Raw genomic sequence first — 18,188 nt, forward strand, 5'->3', positions numbered from 1 at the left:
TCACCATCCTCATTTCCCTTCTATGTCACCTTCTTTTTCTCATCTGGCCCACTGAGAACCTTCAGTGCAAAAGAGCTATCTGTGACACCAATTCTTGGGAAGGTTTTGTGGCAGAGAAAAGAGATTCCAGAAATAAAATTGTTAAGATAGTTTCTCTCAATTGCAGCAGATATTACAGGCAGTTCATATATTGCTTCATGTTTTCATTCTGAGCTTTATAATTAATACCGGACATTTTTCCACGTATTCTTATTCCGTCTTTAAAATGATCCTATGGCTGGATATGGTAGAGAAGACTCTTTATTTTGCAGACAATGGAAATGAGGCTTAGTGTACTTGAGTGTATTATCTGGAATCACTGAGTCAAGAGAGGAAACAAATCTAGGAATGGAAATCTCATGGCTCTAGCCCTCCAGGTAGTTTCCACTATCCCAGGCTATCCCAATCACAAAACAAAACAATAAAAGACTAATTATTGTTTTAGTTTATGCTAGATCATTCCTCCTCTGCTCTAGGAATATATACATGTTTAAAATAATACACACGATTGAATTTAGAAGGGTTCTATGGGCAGACCCTCAATTCCCAGTGACTAGGCTAATGCGATGAGAGTCCTGTTCTGTTCTCAACTGAGGCAAGGTTGTCAGTGTCGTTCCCTTCACATCGAGGTGACAGAGGAAATGGCCTATCTGCTCTGGGGGGCGTTTCCTTCTTTCTGATTTGAAATCTTCCCCTTCCTATCACTTTTAGGAATAGGACCTCAAAAGTTCAGATATGTTCTCTAAAAGCCACTGTTGCAGTGCACAGGGTCTGTGAGGAAAGGGGTCCCCAAAAATCTCCTCCACATCTTTCCATCAGCATAGGTCATTTTTTATGGATTTCCTAATTTCTAAAGTGGGGCAACTGTCCCCAGAAACTGAGACACAAGGCAGACACCTTTCCGAGGCGGGAATGGGCCGTGGGGAACAGGGCAGATGTTGTCGCAGGCAAACGGGCTTGGGAGGCTTGGTTCTCCCTCGGGCTGGCGCCTCGCGAAGGAGAGAACTGCACGGAGCTGGAGGAACCGAAATATCTCATGCCTGGGCGTCTGGAGGGCTGGGTTCCATTTTACTGGCTTGGATGTGACCTTGGTGAAAAGCTCCTAAATTTTCCCAAGGGTTTATTTATTTGTTTACATCTCTGTATTTCTCAATGGCCTGTGAGCTCCTTGAAGTCTGAGACTTTATTTTACTCATTCTATTCCCAATCTCTCTCTGAGGATAAGCACAAAGTGCAACCCTAAAAATATTTGTCAGACTGAATTAAATAGAAATGGTTAGGTCACGTCTACTTCTACTATTCATTCCATGATCATTTTAACAACTTACACTTTACCCAAGGACTACTAGAATAAGAGGAGAAAAAGTAAATGTGAGGTTTTTTTTTTTTTTTCCTGAGTGATGTGTGATTGTGATAACTTAAAACATCTGCAGTGGTACAGTCGATTCTGCTACAACATAATATATACATTTTTAAAACTAACTTGCTAATTGAACAACAGAAATCTTATAAGAAAAAGTTTAGGGGACAAGTAGGGTTATGGGCACAGGACTAAAAATGTCATATAAAAGACTATAAGAATCTAATAAAACTAGTAGCATACTTTTATATATGTTAAGTATTAAGACATACATGTATCTGCAACTTGTTTGTGGAAGGAACTGAGTGTCAGAAGGGCTGTGATTTATCGTGAAGCAGTGGAGAAAGTCTTACATGAAGCGGAAAGAGCATTCTGACCACAGATGAGGATGGGCAAGGCCGATAACACGGCTGTGAATTTAGGTGCATGTTGACGGTTAAGGTGCCTGTTGTGTGCACACGTTCTGTGTGTTCCGGTGGGGCTCATTTGTCTGCGTGCATCTGATGTTTCTTGATGACACAACAGGCATAAGCAAATGCAAGATCTGCATCATCGAATTGCTTCCTAATATATAGATAGTGTAACAAATTTGAGTCTTCAAACAAGTTCTTTCAAGTGTCTACACACCGCTTCTCACCTGCCTCTCACGCCAAGATTAAAGTGGCACCCGGCTCTGCTTTCTGCTCGCAGAGTGACCGTGACTTCTGAGGCATCACTGCTGTGATTTTTATGTTATTCCTCTTCAGCGAGGATCTGGCTCAGTTTTGTATTTGTCAAATACCTCAAAATATTTTTCAACATTTGTGTTTGGGAAAAACTCAAAATATACTTTGCCAGTTGATTTTTTTTAACATACTTAACAAACAAGAATTTAATCCTTATGTTTCTGATTAATTCTCCTGCAATTAGCTGAAATACCGCTCTCTAAGAATTTGCTGAATAAACAAGCATAATCCTATGTAAATGTTCCTCTTAAAAAATGTCAGATCAATTCTTCCTGAGAGCCTTTATCACCACAAGGTTTACTTTCAAACTGAATGGCATATTTTAAATTCTTTTGAATGAGGTATGTATAGATCTCATGAAGTCCTTTTCCAATGTCCTATAGGATTAAGTGTGCACAAAAGGGAAAAATAGAAATGATTGTTAGTACTATCATGTCGACTGATTGATTGATTGTTCCCTTCCTTCCCTCCTTCTTCATTTACTCACCATCCCATTCTTTCAACAAACCTTTTCTGAAGGCCTACTATGTACCAGATTCCTGCTAGGGTTCCACAAAGAGTGTGCCACCTAGTAGAAGATACAACAAGATAAGTGAAATTTTACAGAAATTTAGATGATGCATTGTCTTAGTTCGTTTGTGCTGCTATAACAGAATGCCTGAGATTGGGTAATTTTTAAAGGGACGAAAATATATTGGCTCACAGTTCTAAAGGCTGGTAATTATAATATCCAGGTGCTGGCATCTGTGAATGTCTTGCTGCATCATCTCATAGTGAAAGGCAAGAGGGAGAGAGAGAGGGAAAGAGAAAGAGAGAGAGATTATGCTCTTGAAAAGTCTTTTATTGCAGCATTAATCCGAACTCAATGAGGCTGAAGCCCTCATGGACTAATCATATTGTAAAGGCCCCACTTCCTAGTACTGTCACAATGATAATTAAGTCTCAACATGAGTTTGGAGGGGACAAGCATCCAAACAAAAGCACCACTATGTGAAGAGTGAAGGGAAGGGTCCTCTACAAGAGAGTGGACAGTCAGGGCATCAGTGTCAACCTGGAGGGACATATTTATGGCTTCAAGACCAGCAGCCCTGCCCATGTCCCATGCTGTCCCACATTTGGGTGTCATCAAAGAAGCCTTAGGAAGCATGTTTACCACATTTAGGGAAGGCTGGAAGGGTAGCTATGGAAGTGAATATCAAATTCAAGACTGTACGACATCTGAGATTATTCTCCACTGCTTTATGGAAGATAAATAAGTTATTAGAATAAGTAAGTTGTTTTCCAAAGGCTTTCACACAACTGGGCTCAAGACATTCTAAATTGTCCTATTCTCTAAATACAATGACGATGAGATTCCTCGGGGATTGATGCTGGCAGAGTAGGTAAACAACGCTTTTCCCCTTAATAATATTCTTTCTTATACAACCAGCTCAACAGTAGTAAATTGAGGCTTTGCTGCAGTGGTTGATGCAAGGAATGGAGGGGGAGCTGGGCTTCTGAGCCACACACGCCTGGGTGAGAATCCTGGCTACGTATTTTATAGTATCGTGACCTTGGACCTCCCACTTGGCATCTAGGAACTTCATTTCCCTATCTGTGAAAGAAAGTTATACCTTGTTACGAGGAGTAGATGCAACAACACGTGGAGACAAATAGTACCTGACTTTATTCAGAGCAGGTGGTTAACAAATGATGGCAGTTAATGTCAGGACTTCTCTCTTCATGGAATATTTTTTGCTAATTGAATCTGGTATCTTTCTCTCCCCCTCCACCCCTCCCTCTGGTCATTTTAGACAACTGTGATGACCCGCTAGCATCCCTGCTGTCTCCGATGGCTTTTTCCAGTTCCTCAGACCTCACTGGTACTCCCAGTCCAGCTCAGCTCAACTGGAGAGTTGGTAAGTAGGGTGACCAAAATCCTAAGTCATGCACTGCATAGCCTTGCAGCGGGTAGATGGAAGGAAGTGCATGCTTCCATACACTGGGATCATGTCCAAGGGCAGTGTTCATAGGGAGATTTTGGAAAAGGAGAGTTATGGCCATACTTCCCATCACATAGTAGATATTTAAAGTACGTGGACTCATGTTCCCTGTACCCACAGCAGTCCTTTTGTGATTATCATGAGGCCTTTGTGAAAATTACTTTTTAAAAAAGCATCTGCTTTATCTTCTCATGTCATGTATTTAACATAGTTACCAAAACATATTGTTATGAAAATATGTTTATAATAAGAATGAAGTTGATTAAAATTTTCCTTCAATAACTAATTTTACTAAAAATCAATATTGCTGATTTTTAAAAAATATACAAAATGCTATTAACTAAAAGTAAGACAGTACAAATAATTTGCTGTTCTACCAGCTAGAGATAACTATGATGAAGTGTCTGATGTGTAGCTTTACAACTTGTTATAGAAGTAAGAGTAGATACTCTTAACTGGTCTCTAATATGAAATGTCTTTAACTAATACAATGTTGGCTATCCAGACATATTTTTAACCTAACGTGGATGCTGATGTACAGATATAATGTATAATCCCTCTTACTGAAAAATAGAGATTTGAATTATTTTAATTTTTAAAGATTTTTTAGATATCTCATAATATTTAAATATCTGGTAAATATTATAAACTCTTTTCCAGGTCGAGAAAAAATATATATGCAATTTTAAGAGATTGAATTGCCAATTAGAGTTTATATGAATTAGTCTTTACTATATTTTCCATTGATATATTAGGCCAATGACATTACTAGATTTTCCAATGTTGTGCCATCTTTGCATTCAGGAATTAGATGTAATTGGTCATTGTGTTATTGATTTTTTTGCATACTGAATGATTTAATTTGTTATCTCTTTAATTTAAAATTTTGAATCGTTATTAATAATGAAATTGATTTGTAGTTTTCGCTTATATGTTTGTTTTTTGTTTTATGCTATATGTTACACGTTTTCTATTAAAACAGAATCAGTAACTTAAAAGCTAGCAAGTGCCACTGTGTTATGGAGAAAACCCATTAAGCATGTTATTGTAAATGAAAATGAAAATGGCCAGAGACCCAGCAGGAGGATATTAACAACAATCTTGTACCAATATTGTCCTTTGCTGGATATTCTGTGCCAAAACCTTTCATTAAGCACTTTACTTTTATTATGGCATTTTAAAAAGTCATTGTAAGGTGAGCATTATTGCCTTTTACATTCAGGTAGGGATCCCAAGGCTCAGAGAAGTTACATAATTTTTCCAAGACCCCAGAGGTGAGAAGGGGAAGTGCTTGGATTCAAACCTAAGTGATTTGAATTCAAAGTTCACGTTTACAATTACCACATTAGCAACTTGACTTACTAGTACAAGTTGAAAAGGGGTGTAGTAGAAAGAAAAGAGACTTAGAAACTAATTATTCAGTTCAAATACCAGTTATAACATTTACGCATTCTGTGTTTCCAAGTCACTTACCTCTCCCAGCCTCTGTGTTTTAGTCTGTAAAGAGGCCCTATCGCCCCTGCCTCGCAGCACTCTGCCGAGTGAGCGCTGACTTGCTTGTCCTAGATGCCTCTTTCACTGCAGGATAGAGACCTGAACCAAAGCAGGAGGCCCGTTTTTCATTTCAGAAAGAAAATAAGGGTTGGCAGATTTGAATATGGTCTCCAATAGGGCTTCCAGAGACAGACTTTGTCTCAGTCCCTTCCAAAATGTGTGGCAGCAGAAAGGCTTCACTGCCCAGTAGCTCGTTGGCAGTCTCTGGCGAAGCCAAGTCAGATCACGGCCAGCGCCCTCCCTAATGGGCAGATACTGACTGAGTACAGGTGTCTGCCTCTGATTTCTTACCATTGCTCTGCCCACTGGGGAACCTGGGTGCATGAGCCCAAGGCTGGCTTGACTGAAGAGAGGAGGTTGATTTCTCTTCTCTCTACCAACTAGAGTCCGAGTGAGGACGGATAAGCAGAAGATACAGTCGCACAGTGGGATGTGTCGTCCTAGGACTCATCCTCTAGCACAGCATCCACCATGCGGACAGCCTCTCCTTCAGTCCCTGGGCCCAACCACTGCCCTAACGGGGAAAATAAACACTGGCTCAAGGAGGTGCGAGATCACTGGTTCTCTGAATCGCCTGGAAAGCCTTACAGAGAGCATGACCTGAGCCATTTCCCAGATATTCTGAATTAATTGTCAGGGATGGGACCCAGCAAGGATATTGATAAAGTGAATTTAAGAAAAGCTTTCCCTGTCATACTAAAATGAAACAAGAGTTGCAAACTGCTGCATTGCGTGAATTCATGAATGACAAATCCTTCTGTTAATAATTATTGAGCTAACACTGTGCTAGAACCCTGACACATCACTGGCAAAAGTAGGCACAAATACTATTCATAAGGAGTTGACAAGGATAATGTAAATTATCATGTTATTACAAACTGTACTACTAATTAATAGCTAACAGTTGTCATTAGTGATAATATTGATATTATTTTGTTATACATGTGTACATATACATGTGTGTAAAATATAAACCATGTGTATAATATGCATATATATAGTATGATATATATAGAAAGTCTAATATAAATATAAAGTTGGATATACACAAAGTCAGAGGTCACATATTTAGAGAGAGGTAGACATATACAGGGTTGGGCATATATATTTATATCCATATGTAGTAGGATATATATGTATATATAGATATAGTAATATATACATGTACACACAAATGTATATGAAATGTATACATGTATACACAAACATATAAAAATATACACATATATTAGGATAAAACATGAAAGTAAGTACTTTAATGTGATTAAGGACAGATTTTGGCATATGAGTGACTAGACACATAAGATTTACAAAGTTAAGGAAAAATCCTATAATTTTTATTTATATTGGAAATATCAATATAAAGCCATAATTTATTTTCCTCCTTCTAAAACCAGCCTTACGTCCTGTCTGTCTACTGAAATGGCCTAGCAGCAGTTATAACCCTGTCTCAATGAACACCTCTTTTCTACATATATTTCTTTAAAACCTCCTTTTTATTTTATAAGAGGAATGACATCAAATGTATCCCAAAGAACGAATTATAACACTTGGTTGGAAACCTAGAACGCTCTCCATATGTGTGGAGATGTCAAAGGGCACCTCCCTGAACGCTGGGACTGTGTGCCTAGAGCCACCCCCTCCTTCGCTCAGCAGTGCGCTTTGGCCACAGCCGGAATCCAGGATGCCAGGACCTCAGTGCTTCCCACAAGCCTCACTGCGCCGGGTTGTTAAGGCACATCAGTTCAGAGCTCACGGCTACCCTCCATGTAGGTATCCTTGAGATCTCTGTTTCCCGGGTGACAAACGCTGTGGCACAGAGAGGAGAGCAATGGCCACACTGGGCTCCCGCCAGGAAGTCATGTCCCCACGGCCATGCTCTCAGCCACAGCACCAGGACACTGTCCTGCCCAGAGGGTCACAATCGCTTCAGTATTTTAGAGAAGAAAAGCCATGGGTCATTTCATTACTGCACTTACCCCTCCACCCCAGTGCTGTTGAGGTATAACTGACAAATAAAACTGTCCATATTTAAAGTGTGCAGCATGATGATTCGATGTATATATGCACTGGGAAATAAGTGCCACAAGCAAATTAGTTAGCAGATCCATCATCTCACATAGTTATCTTTTTCTTTGTTTTGTGGTGAAAACATAAGATTTGCTTTAGCAAATGTCACTCGTACAATAGAGTATTGTTAACCACAGACATCATGCTGAGCCAGTGGGTCCCTCAGATTCATTCATCTCATCAACTCAAGTGTGTGCACGTTGACCAGCATCCCTATATTTGGCCCACCCTGCATCCCTGGCAGCCGCTATTCTACTCTCTGCTTCTTTAAGTTCAACTTTTTAAAATTCCACATATAAGTGAGATCGTGCATGTTTTTGTCTTTCTGTACTTGGCTTATTTCACTTAGCATAATGCCCACCTGGTCTATCTATGTTGTCAAAAATGGCAGAATTTTCTTTTTTATGGCTGAATAATATTCCACTTTATGTATAACATATTGTTTTTATCCATTCATCCATCAAGCGACACTTAGGTTGTTTCCATTTCTTGGAACAACCTAAGTGATTAAGAGGTGTGAATAATGCTGCCACAAACATGAGAATACAGCTATGCCTTTTAGATACTAAATTTATTTCCTTCAGATATGAATCCAGTAGTAAGATCACTGGGTCATATGGTACTTTTATTTTGGATTTTTTGAGGAACCTCTATGCTGTTTTTCATAATGGCTCTACTAATTCATATTCCCACCAACAGCATATGAGAGTTCTCTGTTCTCCACACCCTCACCAAAAATAAAATGCTTTCTTTCATCCTAACAGGTGGGAGGTGACATCACTCTGTAGGGTTTTTTTTTAATATTTAAAAATGTATTTTAATTATAAGTTTATATGTTGGTATATGTTCTGGCTTCCCAAATAGAAATATTCTTTTTTTTTCTTTTTTCTTTTTATTTTAGCTTATTATGGTGGTACAAAAGTTTAGGTTATGTATATTGCCCATGCCCCACCCCACCCCCCACCCCGGAGTCAGAGCTTCGAGCGTGTCCATTCCCCAGACAGTGCGCATCGCACTCCTTATGTAGGTATGCACCCTGTAGTTTTGATTTTTATGTTCCTGATGATTAGTGTTGTTGAACACCTTTCCGTGGGCCTTTTGGCCATTTGTATGTCTTCTTTGGAATAAAAAGTCTCTTCCATCCTTTGCCCATTTTTTAATTGGGTGTTTTTTTCTATTGAGTTGTATATGTTTCTTAAATATTTTGGCTATTAAACCCTTATAAGATATATCGTTGGCAAATATTTTCTCTCATTATGTAGGTTGCCTTTTTAGTGTGTTGTTTCCTTTGCTGTATGAAAGGTTCTAGTTCTGCATAGTCCCAGTTGTTTATTTTTGCTTTTGTAGTCTGTGCTTTTGATGTCTTAGTCTATTTCTTGTTGCTTATAAAAGAAACTGGTAAATTTTAAGGAAAATAAATTTGTTTCTCACAGTTATGCAAGCTGAGAAGGCCAAGGTCGGGGTCTATGTCTGGTAAAGGGTCTTATGGCTTGTGGGGCCTCTGCAGAGTCCCAGGGCAGCTCAGGGCATCGCATGGCGAGTGGGCTGCATGCTAACATGCTAGCCCAGGCCTCTCTTCCCACTCCCATGATGACCCACTAACTCCCAAATGAATTGATGTATTCATGAGATCAGAGTACTTATGACCCAATCACCGCTTAATAGCCCCGCCTCTTAATACTGCCACATTGGAGATTAAGTTTCAACATGAGTTTCAGAGGGAACAAACATTCAAATTATAGCAGTGTCATATTTGAAAATATATTACTTACTTTGGAAAGCAATGGGCAATCACTATGAATGTGCTGGGTGTTTCCCTACTCTGCTCTGTTCAATACACAGGTCCTATCTCAATGCGTTCTGTCTCAACTTTTCAACCTCTATCATGTCCTCTTCCCTGACACATTCCCTAACAAATGCAGTTGTGATGACCTGATTTATTTAGCCTCATCCCTTTGTCTCCTTCAACAGAACACTGTGAACCTGCCTCCTTCAGTTCTACACCCAACACCAAACTCCTGCCTGTGCTAAATGTCCAATATCTCACACTCTCTCTCTCTCTCTCCCTCACACACACTCACACACACACACTAGATTTAAACTCTTAAAGATCAAGAATTGAGATATATATTCACTCTTTTTTTGATCCCAGGAATAATTTAAAACAGGTGAGCAATAAATACCTGTCAAAGCATGATTTTCAATAAGGTAAAAACATAGCTCTCATACAATTGTAAAATGAGCACATCAAAAAAAAAATATTCAACTCATTCAGGTGGTAACCAGGAAGATGGCACAAGATGGTAAAGCTAGTGACTCAGTCTGAGTTCACAGACCTGAGAACTCAGGGGAGGGGGAGGGGCAGGGTTGTATCTCTCAGTCCCCAAGGCCTAGAATCTGGGCAGCCACTGGTGCAATTCCCAGAGCCCGAAGACCCAAGAACCTGGAATTCAGATGTTCAAGGGCAGAAGATGAATATCCCAGCTCTAGGAGAGAGAGCAAATTCACCTTTCCTCTGCCTTTTTGTTCTGTCTGGGCCCTCAGTGAATTGGGTGGTGCCTGTTTACCTTGGTGAGGGTGAATCTTTCTTACACGGTCCACATGTTCAAACACTGGTCTCTTCCAGAAACACCCTCATATATAACCCAAAATAACACTTTACCAGCTACCTGGGTATCCCTAACCCAAATTAACCATCATGATATCTTATAGGGTGATGAAACTTGGGGGTTCTATCTTCTCTCTTGGACAGACATTTATTATATATATTAATACATAACAAATTCACAGTATCTAAGGTCTAATCAACCAGAGAATAGCAAAACCAAATGACAGGTGCATTCTCCCGAGGAATTAAATAATTATTGAGTGGACTTGCTAGAAACTGCCTAAGGACTATACTGAAAGGGCACACTGTGCTTGCTTATGATTTCTATGTTTTGGGTAGTTGTTTTCTTAACATACTCCATGCTTTCATTCATCATAGTAACTGGTGAATTCCTCCTACTCCACACCATTCAGGCTTCTACACACTTGACCAGGAGCATTCTGGTTTCCCACTCACCTGAGATAAAACCTACATTGTAAATCCTCAACTGCTGTAGCATCAAGTCCCCTCAATAGACTCGAATGTGCCCAGTGTTACCCTACAGGCAAGTCCTTGGGCACCATTCAGAATTGCTGAATGCCCTGGGAACCACATAAACCTTTGGCATCATTGAACATGGAAGGTTAAGGAATGCTCTACCCCAGTGTGTGCTGGGAACTCAGGTAGACACGAGTCTCCTTGACCTATACCCAGGAAGAAAGGGTGCACAGCTGGTAGATGGCTGTGGCAGAAGCAGGGATCACTTCAAAAGGAGAAAGAACAACCACAGGAAGGATGTGCTGGGAAAACGATGTCTGCTGAGCTGCCTCTACCCTGCGTAAAGCAGTGTAATGAGTCCCATCAATGACAAACTGATCGTTCTGAGGGAAAACGTACCCTTAGGAACAGCTGTTGACCTGCAGGTTTTGCTGTGCCCTTCGGGGTCTGGTTGATACCGCCCACGAGGAGGGGGATTAATGGGTAAAGCCCAACTGTAATAGTCTCAATGCCGCTATCTCATCTAGGGAAGGGATTTGCCAAATGGAATTTTTGTTCTCTTGCTTCTATACACCCTTCAGCCTCCATCTCATCACACACAAAGAAAATGAAAAGCAAGGAAGAGAACTAATTACTTTGGGGGGAAAAATGACAAAATACATTAAGCTGGAGGTCAGATCACCATTAACTTAGGTTGCCAAGTCAATCTATGTAATTGTGGCTTAGGAAGGATCAGTCTTTGTCAAACGTGATTTGTTTTGTGGCAAGAAAGCTTTTGATCTGAGCATTAAAGTTAGCTGGGCTTCGGAGAAGCACTTACTGTCAGCAGGAAGTGTAGGAGCTGGTGGCACAGCGTGAAGCCGCCCAGCTGTGGGTTAGGCCTACTTGAAAATGAGGGGAAGGATTTAAGTTGCTTTATGTGATTAAAAGGCAAATAGGAATAGATGTCTTTGGCCCCATGAGAGGAGAGGTTGGTATTTTTCTTTCCCATCCTTTTTTTCCCCCAAATACAGTTTGCAAACAATTATGTTTACCACTTGTTCCTTGAAATTTTAATCTATCTTCCTTATTCAATATATTTTTTCAAGATGTTTGCCTGTGTAAGTTGAGATTGTGTGTTTCTAGCTTGACAATTTTGTTGCCACGGAGAATTTGATTTCTTATGTCAAGAAATTTTCAGCTTCCTGGGCTCGTGGATGGAGGGATGAGGAAGCTTAAAAGCCTTGCCTCCCCCTTTGGAGCAGAGTCCATGCGCGCTTCCTCCCCACCCACCTCCGTGGGCAGCCCTGGCGAGGCATGTTAAGGGCCCTGAAGGTCTTTGGAAGTTTGGGTTTGGTTTGGTGTCATCAGGCCCTTCACGGGGAGATGGGGGCTGGAGACTATGCAGGAATCAGGGTTCATTTGCACGATTACCGTATCGGCTGTCTAAAGATTCCTTCCAAATAGCCAGGCGAGAATCCTGGGATTCAGTTTCACAGGCAGCGCTGCAGTGTCTGCTCACTAGAGACAGCACCAGTCTCCCATCTGGATTGATTGAGCCAGGCATGATACGGGTATAATCTAACCTGTTTAAAAGGGAAGTTAGACATGCAGAATTTTGTCCCTGGATTTTCTCCTCTACCCTAGAAGTGTCCCTTTCTCCTTTTCAGCAACTTTCCTCTCTTTTGTGCTGTCCAGACCACCCTGGGCATGGTAGGCATAGAGGTCAATGCTTCCCTTTGTTGTCTGTTACTCTCCCTCACTACTGGAAGTGTGTCTGGTGGGTGGAAACATGGACCTCCCCCCGGAGCTGGTTAGAAATACAGAATCTTGGCTTCTCCCCAGGACTACTGCTTCAGAACTCAGGCTTTACCAACTGCTGCATTTGCACATTCGCATTTGAGATGTGCTGTTCTAGAGCATCCCTGAATCTTCTGTCCCTTCAATTCTCATCTCCATGACTTATTCGCTCTGATCTCAGCTGTAGGGGAGGATGGAAGGGAAACAAATTTGGATACCTTATCATGAATAAGGAACCCTGTCCAAAACTTCAGCTCTATATTTGTATCATTACATCAGCATTCTAAGATACTTTGTATCATTCTCATTTTTAAAGATGAGGAAACAAACTCAGAGAGGTTAAGTCACTGGCCCAAAATACACAGCTAATTTTGGTAGGGTTCCGATTTGAATCTAAGTCTTTCTCTCCCGCATTATCCAATATCTTTATTCATGTTATCTGAGATTTTAATCTGAATAAAGTTGCTGTTGGCATAATAGTGAACCTTTCAGGTAATTTTGGCATTTCAACTAGGGTTCTTAGTATTTTAATCACAAAGACTTGATTTGTAGACATCAAGGGAGAAACAGAGATTCATATATCTGTGCCTCCTCGATGTCCCCAAAATCATACTGTGGCCTAATATACCTGTGGGAAAAATTAACCTTGATCTACATATTTAAACAATGCCCTAGGCCTCTTCTTTTACTGGGACAGCGATAGATCATTGAGAAATACAGGACAGAAATCTTTTGCTATTTAATAAGAGCCCTGGGACCTTGTCTCAAACGCAGACAAATCCAAAGTGATGGCTCTCTGTCCAACCAGGCTAAGTACAGAACAAAACAATGATGCAGGGGAGAAGGAAAAGTATTGCAGAAAACTTTTGCTTACTAACACCATAATGCTTTAAAGAGTTAAGTATCACAATTTGGCACAATGGAAGTGCCTAAAAAAGAAAGAGAAACCCTTCATTCACCTTTTCTTTTCTTCCTGATAAATGGTCACTTCCTTTGACAGGCCAAATTGAGATCATTTCTAAGCAACACTTCTTAAAATGTAGTGAATCACCAATCTGATGTCTCTTGCAAAGAGACAAAAGCTTCTTTAATTCATTGGTTCATTGAATTTACCTTAAAACATTTTGACTTAAAAATATAACAATGGGATTAAGGCTTATATTTGTCTAGTGATTGGCAGTTTATGACTGTGTTTGCAGCATGTGTGACATTTAGGAGGATATAAGATATAGTGGAACAAATTATTGTATGGTGAATGTTCTTGCTTTGTCTAACCCGGGATAGTCAGGTAGGGGTATGTTTGCCTCTCAAGAAGTCTTTCACTTAGACATCACGGAAATGTCTGCGAAAAGATGAGCTAAGCATTAATGAATCTACCATGTGGGGTGAAAGTGGTAACATGAGATAAATTCCAAAGACTCAGAAGGTAGGATGTGACGTGATGTTCAGTGCATCCTTCTCTGGGATCCCAGTTTGAGTCCTCCTCTTCCTGTGGTGGTCCCTTCCTCAGTTCTTCTTTTGAGTGTCTCACACTTCACTTATCTCAATTAGATTCATCTATGAAATTGGTTGAATATGTCTAAACTTTAATTTTTTCGTCAATGGGCATGCTTCATTTTAAAAAATCCAGATTTTATCAAAGAATCCTTAAAATTTGTTTTGCTAAAGATAGGCTTCTAATGAATCTTTTTTACACAAATATCCACAGCAGTCAGAGGGTATTCTGGCGTATCTTTGTTAGCTTGCTTCTGTGAAAATAACAGAAAATCCAGCTCACACTGCTTGGAAAATATTAACTTATTGAGGTTAGTTAGAGACATGAAGATTGAGAGGCATCCACACGTCTATTTTTAAAACAAGTTGGTTACAAGTGTATTGACAATCTCATAATTTATTAAGAAAAACATTTGTTTTCTGAGATTTTTTCTATATCTGTTCTTTTTTTTACATTTAAAAAAGGATTAAAAATAAAATGTATTGCCCTCTATAAAAGAAAGTTCTAAATGAGGACAGGCTCCAGGGCTGGTCGAGTCTGTTCAACATGACATTCTCAGCACCAGCATCATCCTGGAGCTAATAAGCCTCAGCCACACACAGCAATGTGGTGGGAAATACGGAGACCAGGGCCTCCCACGCGCGTTTGTAAGCCGCCAAAACAGCAGAACGATGAACATCACCTAGGAACTGGATAGATATGCAGATATTTGCACTCACACCAACCTACTACATCAGAAACTCTAGCAGTCGTACCTAGAAACCTGTGTTTCTCCAAGTTCCCCAAGTGACTTTCACACTCGCTAAAGTTTGGGCACCGCTCCTTAGAGCATTGAAACTCTTCCAGGACCCCAAACTCAGGGAATGCAACCCTGACTGACTTTAGATTAATCATCTGATACAGAGTAAGAATAATCAACCATGTCTATAAATATTCATTCTCTCTCTCTGACTATTTGGGTAAAACAATTAAACAAACTCATGTTTAATCATTTTGTGTCCATAGTCATGACGTCTATGAGTTGACAAATATTGTCTTGTTTGATCCTTGGTAGGGTAGTCACCAACCATACCATTTCTATGGAAGAAAGGAAATTACTTGTCTAAAGTCACAAAGGAAGGAAGTAACAGCTTTTACTCAAACACCAGACTTAGACAAGGCACTGTCTTTCAAACAAAATTGCCCCAAGAAACCAAATTAAATGTGGTAATCTCACTGTGTAAAAAGCATGTTGTTCATGATAAAAACATTTTCAGTGGTAATGTCAACAATATGAGATCTGCAGTTTCAAATAACTTCTGATTCTACTTCTCCATTTTTCCATTAAAGATCTGGGGAGAGTAATTTTTTTCTCCATATGTCTAAAAACAGGAAGACTGTCTTAGCTTGCAGCTGAATCTACACTGCTTTGCTCACGGATAGAACTCAATAATTATATATTCATTAAGTGAGGTATAAATAATCCACTAAAATCCACTAACAATCCCCTAGGCCTGAGAAGCAGATGGGTAGAATTAGAGTGTCTTGGTTTGCCAAATTAAAATAGAGCTGGGGTTTTACCTCTTTTATCAGAGAAATTCTAAAGCAGCATTGACCAACAGAAAATTCTGCAAGGATGGAAATGTGTATAACTGTTCTGTCTAACAAGGTAACCACTAGCAACACGTGGCTTTTCAGCATTGAACTGTGGCTAATGTGACCAAGGAACTAAATTTTTAATTTATTTTTAAGTTAAATTAAATTTAAATATCCACTGCTATATTGAACAATTAGTTCTAACCTCTTCAAGTTTTATAAACATGAATCTCCCACCTAAGTTTCTAAAAATGCTTGGGTGTCTTTATACATATATGAAATAGTCCTTGATCTGTAGGTTTCATAAATGTGAAGTATCCTTCTTCAGACTGAACTCCAAATCTTCCAAGCCCCAACTGCACTCCCGTTGATCTTGCTCATGTCTTGTACAACTTCTGAACCATGAAACAGGCAGGCAAGTATCCTCTCCTGACCCGCCAGTGACTTGATTGCTCCACTCTTCAAAAGGGAAGATCCCCCTTGCTAAAAGACATCACAGCAAAACTGCTGAGTAATAAGCATCCTTCAAAATAATAACCCAGCTTTCTCCCACAGACACAGAGGTGTGACGCCAGGTACACACAGGTGTGATGCCAGGTACACACACTATCTCAGAGGCTGTCGCTGCCCATATCCCTTGGACTTCACCACTTCAGCAAAAAGCCAGCATCTTAGAAGCTGAGCTGAGCTGAGACTTTTTGTTGAAGTGGTTTGTGGGGGAGTTTTCTCTGGAGATCCTCTGTAAGGGAAGCAGGTTAAGAAGGGGGAAAGCCAGCAAGAGCATAATCTTCGCTGAAGTCTGGCCACTTTGCATGCCAAGAAGAAGTTCTAGACCTCAGACTGACCATAAAGACAGTCATACCTTGAGACAATGGGACCGACATTTTGAATCTTTCATCAGTCTGACACTGGCTGAGATGGGGACAATAGAAGCGGAAGCTTCCCAGGCAAGAAGTCTTCTCTTTGGTCAAGGAAAAATGTCCGAAGAGGATGGCTCCAGCTGTCAGCCAACACCTGCAGTTGGGGAGTGAGTCCACCTACTAAAGAAGTCTGGATGGAATCTGGAAAACATCCCCAACAGAATCACCTCCAACTCCAGTAGCTGCATCTTCCCCTCTCTGCCCAAGGTCTTTCTCTCTGTGCGTTAGATACCGTCTTGCTCTCCGGAATCCCTCAATGAACACCTGACAGTGGTATATAAAAACCCCAGCTTTCTCCCATTGGAATGGGATAACCCTAAGGTGCAACCGACATTTGTGGCATGATGCTTACTCACAGGAATGCTGGCTTGATGCTGCACCGGGGATTGGCTTTCCTTTCTTCTCTGATCCATCTTCCTCATCCTCAGCTGGCTTCCTGGCTCACTTCCCAAATGAACTACTCACACTCAAATCTTGTTGTATAACTGCCTTCTGGAGAACCTGGACTAGGTTGTACACAGATGTGCTTTCCCAGACAGTACTCTTGCGGCAGCCCTCAACTCTGATCACTGGGTCTGATTTGGGTCCAAACTCTTCCCTCCCTTATAGGAATCTCCTCTTCCAAGCCCCTTTGTTCTTTCCTTCAAACTTGTCTCAAGCAGGGCCACTCCATGTTTTCTTATAGGGTTTTTTTTTCTTTTTTGAATCCTATAGGGTTTTGGGTCAAGTTGCAACTTTCTTTCCCCCCCCCCCCCCCCGAGAGGCTCCTTAGTCCCTGACTTAATGCATGGATGAAGTTAGGAGCCCTAGCCAGGGCCCAGTTGCAACACCCACCTGCCCCTCAGCAGAAGGTTGGTGCCCAGGGTTCCAGCCAACAGCTCCCCAGTCTGAGGCCTTGCCCAGCCCCAGGTCCTGTTACACGTGGATGGTAGCGCTCTAAGGGGAGGAGCAGGAAGCCGTCTTGAGCACTACAAGCATGTTTGTGAATATTGTAGTTATTCTTATGTATACTGTATAATGTTAAGCACTTACGGGAGAGCCTCTCTGCTTTACTCATTACCATTACTAGGTAGCTTTGTCCCTGGAAAATCTTGAACCCTTGCTTAGAGAGGCACCAGCTGTTTAATAATTAAAGATATAGCTAGTAATTCAAGTAGGCCTCCCAGTCATTTGTGAGAGTGTGTGAGTGGTTTTATATAGGGCCTCTGTAACGAAGGGAGAAGTACGTACCTAGGAAACTTCTTCCCCAAAGGGTTTATTTTAGTTTTTTGTTGTTTTTTTTGGTTTTGTTTTGTTTTAATGGCCAGGATATGACCTTAAAACAGATTAAATGTGAAAATGCTGTGTGTGTGACTCTTTTAGCTCCAGCTGGTCTTGGACTAAATGAACTCTCCTTTTTTGAGTGACAGTTTTGAAATATTGCTTAGCAGAGACCTGTATATAATCCATTCTGTGCCCATTTCCAATGTGTGACATCAATCAATTCTCATTTCCTTTTCTGAGTTAGAAGTGGAAGTAAGTATAGAAACTGAGGAATTTCTGCATTTTCTACCAGCTATTCTGTGTCATGCTTGGAGTCTACCCCAGCGTGTGACGTGGACTCA

The 18,188-nt window shown here is 40.6% G+C and overlaps 1 protein-coding gene across 2 annotated transcripts in view; it reads left to right on the forward strand.

Annotated features, from left to right (window-relative positions):
- CNTNAP5 (contactin associated protein family member 5) overlaps positions 1 to 18,188 on the forward strand; it is a 773,538-nt gene that overhangs the window by 163,620 nt on the left and 591,730 nt on the right. For both annotated transcript variants that reach the window (XM_045559127.1, XM_045559128.1), the window contains exon 2: positions 3,918 to 4,022. In XM_045559127.1, coding sequence (XP_045415083.1) covers positions 3,918 to 4,022 — 105 coding nt within the window. The remainder of the gene's footprint in view (positions 1 to 3,917; positions 4,023 to 18,188) is intronic.

Source organism: Lemur catta, chromosome 8 (assembly GCF_020740605.2).
Source record: "Lemur catta isolate mLemCat1 chromosome 8, mLemCat1.pri, whole genome shotgun sequence".
Classification (NCBI taxonomy): Eukaryota; Metazoa; Chordata; class Mammalia; order Primates; family Lemuridae; genus Lemur; species Lemur catta.